This window comes from Equus przewalskii, chromosome 2 (assembly GCF_037783145.1).
Source record: "Equus przewalskii isolate Varuska chromosome 2, EquPr2, whole genome shotgun sequence".
In the NCBI taxonomy this organism is placed as follows: domain Eukaryota; kingdom Metazoa; phylum Chordata; class Mammalia; order Perissodactyla; family Equidae; genus Equus; species Equus przewalskii.
In genome coordinates this window covers 30,542,010-30,557,095 of record NC_091832.1, presented here as the reverse complement: position 1 = coordinate 30,557,095, position 15,086 = coordinate 30,542,010, and the positions used below count along the sequence as shown (strand labels likewise).

Below are 15,086 nucleotides of genomic sequence, written 5' to 3'. Positions count from 1 at the left end.
TCCAGCTCCAGCTCGAGTACCACCTTTTATGCAGCCTTTGTCAGTCTTCCTGGCAGGAAAGTATAGGCCCTTTATCCACACTTTTATTGCCAATTCACAATTTCTATAGTAATCATCATCATCATAATAGCAGCTAACCTTTGTTGAGTGTTTACTACGGGACAGGGACTGTGCCAATCCTCACAGAAGCCCCATAAGATAAGTACTATTATAACCCCATTTTACGTATGAGGAAAATGGCACAGAGAGGTTAATTAACTTGCCCAAGGCCACATAGTCAATAGGTAATAAAACTGGGATTCGGATCAGGTCTGTGCACTGCCAAGGCCCTTGATTTTATCCACCACTTCCTGCTGCCCGCCTGTGCCAGGCATTCTGCAAGGCCCCTTCTCTCCCCGACATGGATTATTAAGTGTTGAAGTGGCAGTCGTGCGGGAGGTAATGCTTCACCTGCTGGAGAAGGTAAGCGTCGGGGAGCTGGCCTGCAGCCGCTCACAGGTGTAGCAGAGCCTGGTTAACCATTCTCCTGCGTCCCTTGTATTTGAATGTGAGTAACCCTCGGGCAGCCAGAATGCAGCTGATCCTTCACTGGGAGCCGTTTGAATCCCAGGGATTGTGGGAGGTCAGTCTGAAGAGCAAGTGCCGAACGGGCTTCTCACCGAGGCTGCTGTTGGCACATGTAAAGCAGCCTTGGACCTGGGGATCTGAGCTGAGGTCTCACTGGGGTACCAGTATCCAAGGGAGGTTTCCTGCCTTGTGACCTTGGGCTGCTTTGCTGGGCACAGTTTATTTTCTTTCAGAGTTGTAGCTGGTAAAAGATCAATTTTGGATCAGGGCCAGAAGGGTCCTTTGAGCTGTTGCTTGTAATAATGATAATAATAAAAATGAAAATTGTAAAAATAATAGTAAAAGCTAGAATTGTTTTAGTATTTATTATGTGTCAGGTGATGTTTCAACAGGGGCCTTGTTTCATATAACATGACAGTCCCGTGGGGGTTTACCATCAGCTCTGCTTTTCAGATGGGAAAGCTGAGGCTCAGAGAGTTAAGGTAGTTCCTCTGAAGTCACACAGCAGTAAGTGGCAGAGGCAGGACACCAGCCCGGGTCTGCTGGTCTTCAAGGTCCACACAGGGAAGGTGGGGCAGTGAGAGAAGTGACTGGTTTTGCTGCCGCCTCCTCTTGGTGTTTGGGTCTGTTGAAGCTGCAGCTAGACGTGGCTGAGTCTGAAATCCAGTTTTCTGCACATTGTTTTGCCCTCACCCCACTTCCCTCACCAGTAACACTTCCCCTTCAGAGACTGCACCATGAGTACAGTGAGCTGAAGTCCCGGCTTGTGCCTCATGTCCATGGGCATATTCATAGAGCCCCCTTTCTTCCTCAAAATGGCCCGATTTAGACAATGCATGTCCTAAATATAAGGTTCCTGATAGTTGGGAGGCCTCGCTACCCCCTCATCTGGAGTATACTGGGGACCAAAGTGTTGGGGAGACCTGTGTTCAGGTCTGGCTCTGCCACCTCCTCACTCTGTGACTTTGGCCAAGTCTTGGGCCTTTTCCGGTAACTGAGCTCCCCCACCAAGAGCACCCCCCCCCATGAGGTATTTCCCTTCAGACTGAGGGCAGCCCTTGCCCCCACCTCCCTTCCCCCTCCATTGACTCTGCCCACTGAAGTCGAGAGACAGTAGGGAACCTGATTAGGTGTCACCGCAGAACAGTGCTCCCCATGTGACATTGCAAGTGAAGGAACTCAAGAACCAAGATGTTGCAGGTGAAGACACTGGCCTGAGGCCGCTCCAAGGCGGTCCTCACCGCCTGCCCCCTCAGTGGAAACACTGTTTGGTTCTGTCTACACCTTTTCTTTTCTTAAATGACAGAGGCACTGATTCCCAGGTCGGATCCCTGTTCTGGGTTAGCCGTCCACGTGTCCTCACTGCCTTTTAACACTTTCAATAACTTCAGTGAGAACATGTGGGGAGGGTTGTCCAGAGGTGGAAGCCCCCCAGGCACCGCCCTTCGCTTCCCCCCTGCCCACAGACCTGGACACCCCCTTTTAGTTTTCAAGCTCTGCGGTTTGGAGGAGGAGCTTCACGTCAGGAGTCCTGCCGGTTGTCACCTCAGCTCTGAGCTGCCCTTCGCCAGACGCTTGAGGGCGGCAGATGGGTGTGAGTTCAAACTGTAACCCCTGGGCTGGGGGGAGCTTCTTCGTTTGACTTTAAATGCTCAGAAAAGTGACCGATCCCCACTTCACAAGGGTGTGGCCGTAATCAGTGTTGATGAAGCCCTTTGAAACGCTTGGATGAAAGGGCCTGAGTGACCTTGCGCTGTTGCTGACCGTGTCTGTCTGTAGCCGGTCATTATGCGTGGGGAGTGATGTGCTGTGGAAATGGCTGTGTAACAACTCCTCTGCTGTCTGTGTTGGGAGGGGGGATGTGGCTCTTACAGGTGGGGTTTATTTTTTCCTAATTTATTTTGCCGCCTTTGAAGGACACCTCAGAACATGTGGGAGACATGTGGAGCAGTAATTCTCAGGAGACTGGCAGTCAGACCTCCAGCTCTGATCTTCCCGTCCTCACCTTGGGCAGGTGACTTCACTTCTCTGAGCCTTACTTTGTTCATCTGTAAACTCCTTCCAACTTATGTGCTAAAATAGGACTCAGTCGTTAGTACCCCCTTCACAGGGTTGTTTGTGGCCTGAAGGATGCATAGAAAGGGCTTAGGGCCACGCCTGATGTATATAAATGCTCCGTAAATATCAGCCTTTGTTATCATAGTAACCTTTTAACCGTGCTTTTTGGTGGTTAAATTGGTTAATTCTCGCGAGTTTTACAATTTTCATTTCTCGGTTTCATTCCTCACCACCCGCCTCACTGAGACAGCAGCGGCTTGTCTGTATGACTGCAGTTGCGTGTTTTTTGTTCTTCTTCATCTCTTTACTTCCACTTGGCAAGTTGTTAACGACACATTCTCAGGCAGCCATGTGCATTTAGTCAGCATCTCATCAGAGGACAGCGCGGTCTCTCTGGGTAAAAATAGTACAGCTGCTACCAGTTACAGGTTGAACCATGTGAAACTACCACTTGCGTAGGTCAAAGATGGTCAGATATTGGCAGTTTCGTATGTTTCATCTTAATAATAAGTCCTTTCTCCAAATTATCTCAGGAAGTTCATGCACCAGCCCTGAGAGAGGGCCCCTGTCATCCCAGCCAGCAGAGGAGGGTAGGGGTGGAAAACTTTTCCCTTCTCCGCTTCTAGGTTCTTTGGCTGGTCTAATAATTAAGTTGACATAAGACAAATGAACAAGAGAAAAACAAATTTAATTTCATGTGTACAGAGCCCCATAAAAAAAGTATGAGACACACAGGCAGTCAGGCAGTTGAGGCTTATATGCCATTCTGAGCTAAGGAGAAGAGGGCAGGGATCCGGGGCTTCAAAAGGGAGAAAGATAGTTCATAGGAAGACAAGAAGAGAAACGTTTGGTAAACAGATGTTGGCCCTGCCACGCAGATAAGTCTTTCTGCTATAAAAGCTTATCTTGGATCATAGCTCTCTTCCTGGTACAGGCCCCCTTCCTAGTACAGGCCACCTATCCACATTCTTTTAGACATTTAAGGGAGAAGCAAAAAGCTTTCCTGAGTCTGCTGTTAATTGCCTTCAGATCAAAACAGTCCACATGCCAAAGTGGCACGTTTTGGGGTGGTGAATGCTGCTCCTGCTCATGAGAAAGGAATGTAGGTTTAGCAAGGCAGATCTCAGCCAGGCCGCTTGCCCGTGGACCTGCAGCTGTGTGCCCCCCCCGTGTGTCCTCTGAACAGCCCTTGCTCTGGTCTCGGGTTTCTGCTCAACCCCTGGAGGCTGTTTCCAGCTCCCCTTTGTCTCCTATAAAGGTGAGAAAGCAGCTTTCAGGTGTTGCTGCAGCCAGAATCCTTTTGTCTCCTATCTGCAGTTTCTGTAGAATTGCTGCCAGTTAACTTTTTTTTTTAACAATTCCTCATTAGCGTGGGTAAATGAGTCTCTGGGCAGAGCACCTGCTGGCCTGTGCCCTCTAAAGAAACACCACACGGTTCCTCACGTTCTTTCAGCTGACATCTAAAACTTAAAACTTTTCGTTGTAAGTTAAAACATTTGCAAAATATGGAATTCCTGGCACATTTAAATACTGTTTTTTTCTTTTTAAACTTAACTGGAGCTCCTAGAATATAAAGACCACTCGATGCCCACCATCAGCCTTCTGAGAAAGCTCTTCTTTAACCTCATTCCTTTTCCCCCTGGAATTTGTATTTCCTTTCCATTTCACCCACAGAATTTTATCCCAAAATTGTGTCTATTTTTTTTTTATTAATGTTATGATAGATTGCAACCTTGTGAGATTTCAGTTGTACATTATTGTTAGTCATGTTGTGGGTACACCTCTTCCCCCTTTGTGCCCTCCCCCCACCCCCCCTTTTCCCTGGTAACCACCGATCAGATCTCCTTGTCACCAAAATTGTGTCTATTTTTTAACACTTAAAAATTTTAAAGATACCTGTCGTGCTTCTTTACAAGAAAGAACATAGTGTGTGTAATCAAATTGTGTTTAAAAAAATTTCTGGGGCCAGCCGCATGGCTGAGTTTGGCACGTTCTACTTCAGTGGCCCCATTCAGTTCCCGGGCATGGACCTACACCACTCATTGGCAGCCATGCTGTGGTGGTGACCCACGTACAAAATAGAGGAAGACTGGCACAGACGTTAGCTCAGGGCTAATCTTCCTCAAGCAAAAAGAGGAAGATTCGCAACAGATGTTAGCTCAGGGTGAATCTTCCTCAGCAAAAAAAAATTCCTTTGATATAGGTTCATAAGTATTGATTCATTCTAGAAGCTTTTCTGTTGATGCAATTGAATAAAAGCAATTGATTAATGCAATATAATGTTTGGCAATGATTAAATAAAAAATAACATTGTATTAGAAACGAATATCTGAATGAGAAGAACAGAGCTTTTTCTTTTTCAATGTTCAAGACAGATATTACTGATTGCTAGAATGAGTTTAGCATCAATTCTGTTACAAGTTTTGGTTTTTGTAGCTGAATGTGCCAAGAACCTCATTCCCATAAGTACTGGGAGGAGCGTTGTTATAGCAGTGTCACTCAGTGCTTTCAAGTCTTTCCAAGTTTTGTGCTAAAAATCACATAGTGATAAACTATTTTTATTGGCCTATCAGCTAACTATATGATTAGGGCCTTCTTTGTTTTTGTTCAAAGCAAAGTACTAGACACACTTAATTTGCAACAGGATTTGTTTTGTTTTCACAATTTCTGTGAAGTTTGCCAAAAAGGCATTATTATCAGTTATGTTGGTGACTTTTTTCACTTAGAATCACGTTGGCTTAACCTGATATATCCGGAAAGGTTTGGGGAAATTGAAATATTGTTAATTTTATTATACCTTTGCCTATACTGTATTGTCATACATATGTTTTAATTATAGTATATAATGCAAATACTTACTACAAATATTGGTACCTATATTATAACATAAATTTAATTGTAACGCTTTATCATGTGCTTGATATAAGCTAGTATACCGCAGTATACATGCTTGAGCTGCCGATGTAACCTAATTAACAAAGCTGGTCCTTACTGTCCAGCCATCAGTCAAATCAGACTCTGATTTCAGAAAATCCCAAAAAAGGCCAAAGTGTCCCATTTTGATGTCATGCCTTAACAGGAATATGTATGAGAGAGGGAAAGAAAGTAATTTCTAGAATGAGTATTTGTCACCAGAGAAACCTCCTGGGAAACCAAATTTCAAAATTCCCCATGGTTTCTTGGTGGTTTTACAGCTCGGGGCAGTGTGCCAGAGTGAGTCTACGTGAGTGAAGGACAAGGCTTTCTTTGATAAAGTGGGAGAAAGTGTTGTGAAAGGTGAGGCGGGGAACCGCCGGGAGCAAAGAGCATGGAAGGAAATGAGGATACGGTGCTCGAACCCCTTACAGCTGCAGGGTCAGCAAGCCATTGTAGAAGAAGGTCTCTGGGCCCCAGTCTGAAGAGTGTGGCCTTCTAGAGCTTGCCACCTGGTTTCTGGTTTAGAAACAGCGTCCTAATCACGTCACTCAGAGCCTCCCTATTGTCTCCAAGCCCTTTGAGGTAGAGGTGCCCCCTCCCAATCCGGCCAGCCCACCTCGCAAGCCTTCTCCCTGGACACTCTGGTTTCCCTCCGTCTTCCCTGGACTCCTGCCCCGGCCACACAGAAGCCCTCACCTTAGGTCTCTCCTGAGCTGTCACACACACGTCCCCATCTTACCTCTCGGGGCCTGTGAGCCCTCTTCCCCCTGGGTCTCATCCCTCCACATCGCCTTCTTTCCCTTCCTCAAAGGCACGTTGCTCGTTCCCACCTCCGAGCTTCCCATGGGCTGTCGAAGGCTTCTCCCACCCCAGCCCCACCACTCAACCTCTTCGGGTCTCCCTTCTGAGACCATTCCTCGAGACGTCTTCCCGAGCTCCTTCAGTCCTGTGCCTCCCCACGCACTGGATCAGGCCCCTGTGCTTCTCTGAGGGAGCTCCACGGCATGTGATTGAATGATCAGTTGTTTAGTGTCCACTCCGTGAGGACAGGGACAGGGCATGGCTTGCTTACAATCTGCATGGTAGGCACTAGGCACCGAACGAAGGAATCAGTGTCTGGAATGCGTTCCTGCCTCCTCTGTATTCCACTGCTGCGGTACCCCTCTCTAATATATTGTAATATTTTAGGTGTCTGTATCCTGCACCAGCCTGGGAGCCATTGGGTCCAGAACCAATTCCCCAGCCCCTGATAATAGCTGCTATCTGTTGAATACCCATCCTGTGTCAGGCGCTGTCCTAGAGCTTTGTATATTGTGTACTTTGACAGAAGAGTTAAGAGCATGAGCTCTAGTGTCAGACTTCCTGGGTTCCAATCCTGCTTCAGCCACTTACCATTTGCCTCTTAGCCTCTGTGCCTCAGTTTCCTCACTATGAAGTTAGATAATAATAGTACCTACCGTATAGGGTTGTTCTAAGGATTAAATGAGTTAATATGAATGAAGTGCTTAGAATTGTACTTGGCACATAGTGAGTGCTCAATAAATGTTTCTCATTCTCATTGTCATCATCATTTCTAATCTTTACAACAAGTCCTCTCTGTCAGTTCCAAAGGCGGAGCTCTCTCTGGTAGACCTGACTCCTCCCGCTAGCACATGCCTGGCACAGAAGGTTCTCATGATGTCCTGTTGTTGGCTGATGGATGTTTCTAACTATGAGAGCTAGTATTTATTGAAGGCTCTGAGAAGTCCTGCAATAGAGAAATCTGTTTCCCTGAGCCCTCTGCTGTGCCAGGAACTGTGCTTTATCATTTCCATGGAGTTATCTCATTTCATTCTTGCAGCCACCCTGAGGGTAAGTACTCTTGGTAACTCCGTTTTGTGGTTGAGGAAACAGATGCTCAGAGATATACCAAAGTCATGCTGTCATGAGTGACGGACGCTGGATTTCAGCTGAGGTCTACCTGACTCCAGAGCCTGACCTCTGAATAACCACCCTCCCACCCACTTATGATTCTAGAGCCGTTCCTTAGGAGCATGGTGTCTTCCCAAAGTTTCCGAGAAAGCTTGTCCCTTGCAGGTTGCCTTCTGCAGAGCTCTGCAGTCCACAGATGTTGGTTGAGTGTGTTGGGTGTGCTCACCCTCAGGCTGGGTGCCTTGTGGAGGGTGGAAGAGGAAAGAATTCAGGCTGGAAGTCCGAGAGCAGAGTTTAGTTACCGATCTGTCACAGCCTTTGCCACATGACACTGAGCCAAGCAGTTCAGACCTCGTGCCCAGAATGAATTCCTCCTTTGAAATTCTGCCACTTTATCCACACTTCTCTCTAATGACATGTATCACATTCTTCCCTTATGGCCATTTTTCTGTGCTCAGATTAAGCCATTTAGTCAGGAAACATAAACTGAGTATCTTCTATTGATCGGCAAAAACAAGAGAGATATGGAGAACCCAACTGAATATCCTTTTTAAGTGAAAGGAATACAGAGTTCCACCCATATCAGGTGATTATGTGTTAAAAGGTAATAAAGAGATTTGCAACAATAATAGCATAAGGGGAGGGGAAAGAGATGGAGCCATATAGCAACAAAGTTTTCTATACTACTGAAATTAAATTAATGTTAATCCAAACTAGATTGTTATAAATTAAGATAGTAGTTGTAATCCTGAGGACAATCACTAAGAAAATAACTCATATAGTAAAAGAAGTGAGAAGGGAATTAAGATGGTACACTAGAAAATATATCTATTTAACACAAAAGCAGGCAGTAATGGAGGAGCTGAGGACCAAAAGGGACATAAGACATACAGAAAACAAATAGTAAAATGGTAGAAGTCCTTTCTTATCAGTAATTATATTACATGTAAACAAATTAAACTCCCCTAATTAAAAGGGATAGTTTGGCAGAATAGATTTTTTAAAAATGTGATCCAAGTATATTCTATTTACAAGAGACTCACTTTAGATTCAAGGACAAAAATAGACTGAAAGTAAAAAGATATTCCATGCAGGGGCTGGCCCCATGGCCGAGTGGTTAAGTTCGCGCACTCCGCTGCCGGCGGCCCAGTGTTTTGTTGGTTCGAATCCTGGCGCGGACATGGCACTGCTCATCAAACCACACTGAGGCAGCGTCCCACATGTCACAACTAGAAGGACCCACAACAAAGAATATACAACTATGTACTGGGGGGCTTTGGGGAGAAAAAGGAAAAAATAAAATCTTAAAAAAAAAAAAAAGGATATTCCATGCAAACAGTCACTAAAAGAGAGCTGGAGTGTCTATACTAATGTCAGACCAAATAGACTGTAAGACAAAAGTTGTTACAAGAGACAAAGAAAGACATTATATAATGGTAAAAGAGTCAATCATTGAGAAGATAGAACAATTATAAAATATATGCACCTAACAGATCCCCAAAATACATGAAGCAAAAATTGGCAGAATAGAAAGACAAAATAGTTCGGAAGTAATAGTTGGAGACTTCCAAACCCCTCTTTCGCTAATGGATAGAACAGCTAGCAGAGGATCAGCAAAGAAACAGAAGACACAAACAACACTGTAAACCAACTCGACCTCACAGACATCCACAGAGTAACGAGAGCAAACACCCATTCCTCTCAAGTACGCGTGCAGCATTCTCTGGGAGAGAGCATATGTTAGGCTACAAAACAAATGTCAATAAATTTAAAAGATTGAAATCATACAAAGTATGTTCTCTGATCACAATGGAATAAAACGAGGAATCAATAACAAAGGAAATTCACAAGAATAAAGTGGAAAATGTACAAATATGTGGAAATTAAACACCACACTTCTAAATAGCCAATGGGTCTATTAAGACATCACAAGAGAAATTAGAAAATATATCGAGACAAGCTCATCCTAAAATTTATCTGGAAATGCAGGGGAGCCCCAACTAGCCAAAACAATCTTGGAAAAAGGACAAAGGTGAAGGATTTCAACTTCTTGATTTCAAAAATTACTACAAAGCTACAATAATCAAAACAATGTGGTAATGACATAACGATAGACATACAAATCAATACAGAGTCCAGATATAAACCTATATACCTATGGTCACTTGATTTTCAACAAGGGTGCTAAGACCGCTCAATAGGGAAAGAATAGTCTTTTCAACAAATGAAACTGGGACAACTAGATATTCACATATAAATGAATGAAGTTGGACTCCTTCCTCACACCATTTATAAAAATTAACTCAAAATGGATCAAAGACCTAAATGTTAGAGCTGAAACTATAAAACCCTTGGAAGGAAACATAGGTACAAATTTTTGTGACCTTGGATCCGGCAACAGTTTGTTTGTTTTTAGTATCATCTGGGTTACTGGGCTGGGGTTAGGGCTGGAGAATCCAAGATGGCCTCGCTCATGTCTGGAGCCTCGGCTGGTATGGCTTAATCTACTAGCAGTTGGCTGAGATAGCTAGGTCTCTCTCTTGGTGTTGACCGGGCCCACTCATATATGTGTTTGGTCTTCTGCAGAGCCCCTTTCTCTTCTTGTAAATAGGCTGGACCTCTTTACATGTGGCTGGGTTTCCCTCTGAGCAAAAGTAGAAGCTATAAGACCTGAGCTCAGAAGTCCCAGACCATCATGTCTATCTCCTTCTGTTGAACACAAGGCCAACACAGATTCAAGTGGTAGGGGGAAAGCCCCCACCTCTTGATGGGAGTGGTGGCACTTGCATACAGGGATGGGAGAAATGGTTGGCAGCCATCATTGCAATTTACTACAAATAGTACCCCCAACTTTGGGACAGTATAATTGTGAAAGTAAAATGGTAAATGTCCTGCCTCTCCCCTGGGCCTCCACTGATGCCACCCAGTGGGCAGGGGAGGGAGTCCTTCATTATTGCGAGGTGGGGGTAGAAGTCCAGCCTCTCCTGACACTAGGAGTTGGGGGGAGTGCTCATCACTGGACCCGGCTCCCTCCATGGCCTTCTCTGATGCTCCCGGCAGGAGAGCTGAGGTGCCTCGTGACAGCCCCTCACGGGTGGAAATCTAAGCTCGCTACTTGGCTTGTGCTGGCGTGGTTGAGGTGGGGTCACGTTATTTTCTTGTGGTGTTTGGATGCAGCAGTTATTGTCTACAGGTTTCCTGTCTTGCTTGGCTGCTCATCTCCTGCTCCTTTTACTGGAGAGAGTGGGCTTTTCTGGGGACTTTTTTTGTCTACACCCATTGATATGTCCAGGTTGCCAGTTTTACAAGTGTGAGCTATATGAGGCAAAAAGAAAGCCCAGAGGACTCACCGCTGTGTGGTTCCCCGGGCCCCCAGGTCCCCGGCCTGGCTGCCTTCTTCTCTCCACCTTTCGGAGTCTTCTTACGTTTGCTTTCTACATGATGTCCAGTGGTTTTAGTTGTATACAGCAGGAAGCAAAGGAAAAATTATGTCTACTCCGTCTTGCTGGAAGCACAGGTCCTGTAAGTTAGTTTTTATCTTGAAAGTTATAAGAGAATTTTATTGTACGTAAACAGCATTGAAATATTTAAAAGAACTTCTGATTCCTATGTTCATAAGAGCAATTTATTAGACTTATAAGAATTACTTATAATTCCTTGGTAAGATTTTGTTTCTAAAATACTAGATTCATGAATCTGTTATTTTTATAGCAATAATAATTTTTTTAAAAAAACCAAAACAATGCAGATAGCCCTTTTTTTCTATAAAAGCCACCCCCCTAAGAAAAGGAAGAAGGATAAAACACTTACGTTTACTAGGAGCTGGATTAGTAATCAACATGTTCCCAAACTGTGTTCCATGAAGCATTGATTCTGTTAGGCTTTTTGGTTGCAAGTAACAGAAACTAGCTCTTAAGCAAAAAGGACTGTGAGGCTGTTCCCAGAATCGAAGGAAGAGCTGGCGAAGCAGGCTTCAGGAAGGAGAAGCAGCAGGATGGCTGCCGGGGTCTGACTTGTCCAGGCCTGGCCTTGGGCAGGAGTGAGCACAGCCTTTTTTCAGCCTTTGTGATTCTCAGTCCAAGATTTGGATCCTAGAGAGAGAGTTTCTGACCTACCTGGCTTGGACCGAGCTTGGGTCATTGACGCCTCCTTGTCCAGGGGAAGATGGAGCACTTTGACTGACAGTCCCAACAAGACTGTCCAGTGAGGAGTCGAGGGGAAGGAGGGAGTCCTCCACAGCAAATCAGGATGCTATTACCAGAAGAAAAGGAAAGTGTTTAAAATGTGAGGCGGGTGAGAATCACAGATGACCACTATAGATGCCAACGGATGGGTTCCAAGAGTTCTAGGGCCAAATGGGTTTGGGAAGTCTGAGTTAGACGAGGAGAAAGTGCCACGGAGGGCCTCTAACATGCGGTGCGTGGTGGGCCTCCAGGCAGTGAGTCAGGGAGGCAATGTTTCCCAAACTTGTTTAACCATGTGATGCTTTTTTCCTCAGAATCCCATTGACATCTCTGGGAACCCAGTTAGGGAAACCCTGGCTTGGTTGATCTCCAGTGACCCTTTTAGCTCTGAGATCCTGTAATCCTACAGAGAAGACATAGTGTCTGTTTAATTCTATCTAACTAAGAAGAGGCAAAAATATATGAAACAACAGAGATGGACAAGGGCTGAGGGAGCACAGCTCAGGCTGTGAGAGCCACCTTGGGAAGAGGTAGAAGCCAGCCCGCTCAGGTCCATGGGAAGCCCCCAGTGACCTCCCATTAAGGAGCTGTTTGATAAAGGGAAGTGCATCAAAGCTGGTTTCCTGTCTGGCCTGATCATTCACTTGGTTTCTGTTGGCAGTCTGGCCTGATCAGAGGCTGAGGTCAGGGCTGGAGAGACCCTTGAGGTTATCCGGGCCAGCAGTTACGTTTTCCAGACAGGGACCCACAAGCCGAGGAGGGGAAGGGACTTGTCTCAGGTTATGCAGTGACAAGGCGGCAGAGCTGGAACTGGAACCCAGGTCTCCTGGCTCCCAGCTCAGCATCTTTCCTTTCTGCTGCCGTGCTCCCTCTTAGTGGGGAAGAGTCAAGGACGGCTGTGGCGGTTTCCATCACCAGTTCTCCAGCCCCCTCCTCCAGCTCTGTCCCTCAGCCAACTGCCCCTTCCTGGGGAAGCCCCTCAGCTGTCTAGGCACTCAGCATTCCAGGACAGGGAAGGGAGGACAGACAGGTTGACTTCATCCCTTATTGCTTGCTAATGATCTGTGCTTCTAGATGGACTGTGTTTTTCTTGTTTGCTTGACTCACCAGGGCCTGGCCCAGGCCTTGAAGAACGGGCAGGTTTCACACGGGAGGGCACCTAGCGGGGAGAAACCGCTTGACCAGAGTGGGACTCGGGAGAGGCCCGTCCTGGGAAAGGAGGCTTGATATTTGGCTAGAACAGAACATTTCTTTGGCATTTAGTGGTGGAATAATGCTGGGGGGTGTGTTGGGGACATAATATAGTGTGATTTAAATGCTGAGCCAAGTACACTTTGACCCAGCAGTCCCACTGCTAGGAATTTATCCCGAGGGAATAATCCTCACAAATGCACAAAAACGCGTGTACTAGGATATTCAGTCACAGCGTTGTTTAAAAACAAGGACACAGCCCAAGTATCCAATAATAGAGAAGCAATGATACAAAGCATGGTGCATCCAAACGATGAGTTTGACACTTATTTGACGTTTGCTAGAAATGATGAATTAAATATGCCTGACAGAGGAATGTGTTTCTAATATCTTAAGTAAAGAACAGGTTATAAAACAGATTGTAATCTTATTTTTATAAATTAAATTAACATTGCCGTTCGTATCTAAGTTTACGGACAGAAAAAAAAGTTGACAAGAGCAAGAACCAAAATGTTTATAGTAGTTATCTCTGGGGTTTAGAATTACAGGGGGCTTTTCTATTTTGTTGTTATTGTTCTTTTCATTTATCTGTTTCCTAACTATTCTGCAATAAATATATGTTTGATAATTGTTTTTTAGAGTTAAAAAAATGCCATGCCAAGGAATCTGAACCTTATTCTTAAGGTGATGGAAATTAAATTTTTGTAAATGAAATAATTTTAAATGCCCTAAGCAACTTAGCGAGTTAAAAGAATCTCATTGGGGGCTGGCCTGCAATGGTGGCGCAGGGGTTAAGTTCGCACCTTCCGCTTCTTGGTGGCACAGGGTTCGCTGGTTCGGATCCCGGGTGCAGACATGGCACCGCTTGTCAAGCCATGCTGTGGCAGGCGTCCCAAGATGGGCACGGATGTTAGCTCAGGGCCAGTCTTCCCCAGCAAAAAGAGGAGGATTGGCAGTAGTTAACTCAGGGCTAATCTTCCTCAACAAAAAGCAAAAGAATCTCATTGGGACCCCTCTGGGAACGTGAAGATGGCATTGATAAAATGGCAGATAGTATCCCTGCCTGTGTTTCTCTTGTAAATTCTGATTTCTGAATGTTGCTTTCTTGTGCAAGACCATGAGCGGTTCATACATTAAGAGGAGTAGCCCAGCAGATTTAGGCCTTTGACCGGCAGACGAAGGATAGTGTTTTCTGCAAGAGTTTAATTCGAGGCCGTGTTTTGTAAACCGTCAAGGCAGCCAGATCAACCTTGGGCGGTAAAATTCCAACAGAGGGTCTGTGGTGTGGCTTTGTGATGGTGCTTCTCTGGTTTTGTTTTGGGACAGCAAACCATTGGGTTTCAGTTGTGTCTGGGGGCCCTTTAACTGAGGCCCAGCTCACATCTGCTCCTGTGAACTTTCCTTACAGGAAAACTTGATCGGCGCCCTTTTGGCGATTTTCGGACATCTTGTGGTCAGCATTGCACTTAACCTCCAGGTAAGTTTCAGTTACCAGCTCTGTCTGGGGCAGAGATACAGCCAATAAGCTAGGGTGCAGGGTGCAGGCCCAGCTGCTTCCCCACTGAGGGATGTTGCCTACCCCATCCCTGGGCTGGGCCTGAGACACTACCTTGTGGGTTGTTCCAGAATCTCCCTTGGTTCTTTGCCTCCACTTAAACCCCCATCACTCCACAACTCTGATGACAGTGTTCTCCATTACTTAAAAGTCTCTGGGGGTGCCTGGAGCAGCTGCTGCCGGGGTCCTGCCCCAAATCCCCTTGGCCCAAGAGTTCACAAGCAGCTGTGGTCTGGAGCAAGCTGATAGCTTGGAGAGCTTCTCCTGAGAGCACACCTGGCGTGCAGGTGAACTAGGAAGCTTGGCGTGTGTATTGGGGGGTGGGGGTGGTTGTTAATGCCTTCACCCAGTGGGGGATGGGAGTCAGTGGACAAAAGTCCCAGGCTCCCGTCCTTGGGCAGGATGTTCTGAGGTGAGTTCACAGGGTTTCTCGGAGGGTCCCCAGTAGAACGGAGGCCCAGAAGCCCAAGGCCTTAACTCACCCATTAATGGCCTCCCTTGGTTCCTCTCCCTTTCCTGTCTCACTTTCCTACTCTCTTACCTGTGTTTCCTGCAATCACCTCCCAAATCAACTACCTGCTCCCAGGTCCTTGTCTCAGGGGCTGCTTCTGGGAAACCCAGACTACGACTTGACACCTGTGGACAGGATAAATCCTAAGCACGCTCACCAGCTCCTCTCTGCGGGCGCTGCCCAGCTTCCAGAA

General features: G+C 45.9%; 1 protein-coding gene across 4 annotated transcripts in view; it reads left to right on the top strand.

The window, feature by feature from the left end:
• Nucleotides 1-15,086, top strand: part of NIPAL3 (NIPA like domain containing 3) — a 48,036-nt gene that overhangs the window by 6,059 nt on the left and 26,891 nt on the right. For all 4 annotated transcript variants that reach the window (XR_011533974.1, XM_070597713.1, XM_070597728.1 and 1 more), the window contains exon 3: nt 14,236-14,304. Coding sequence is in view for 3 of the 4 variants with exons in the window: in XM_070597713.1 (XP_070453814.1) it covers nt 14,236-14,304 (69 nt within the window). In the remaining variant the exon portion in view is untranslated. The remainder of the gene's footprint in view (nt 1-14,235; nt 14,305-15,086) is intronic.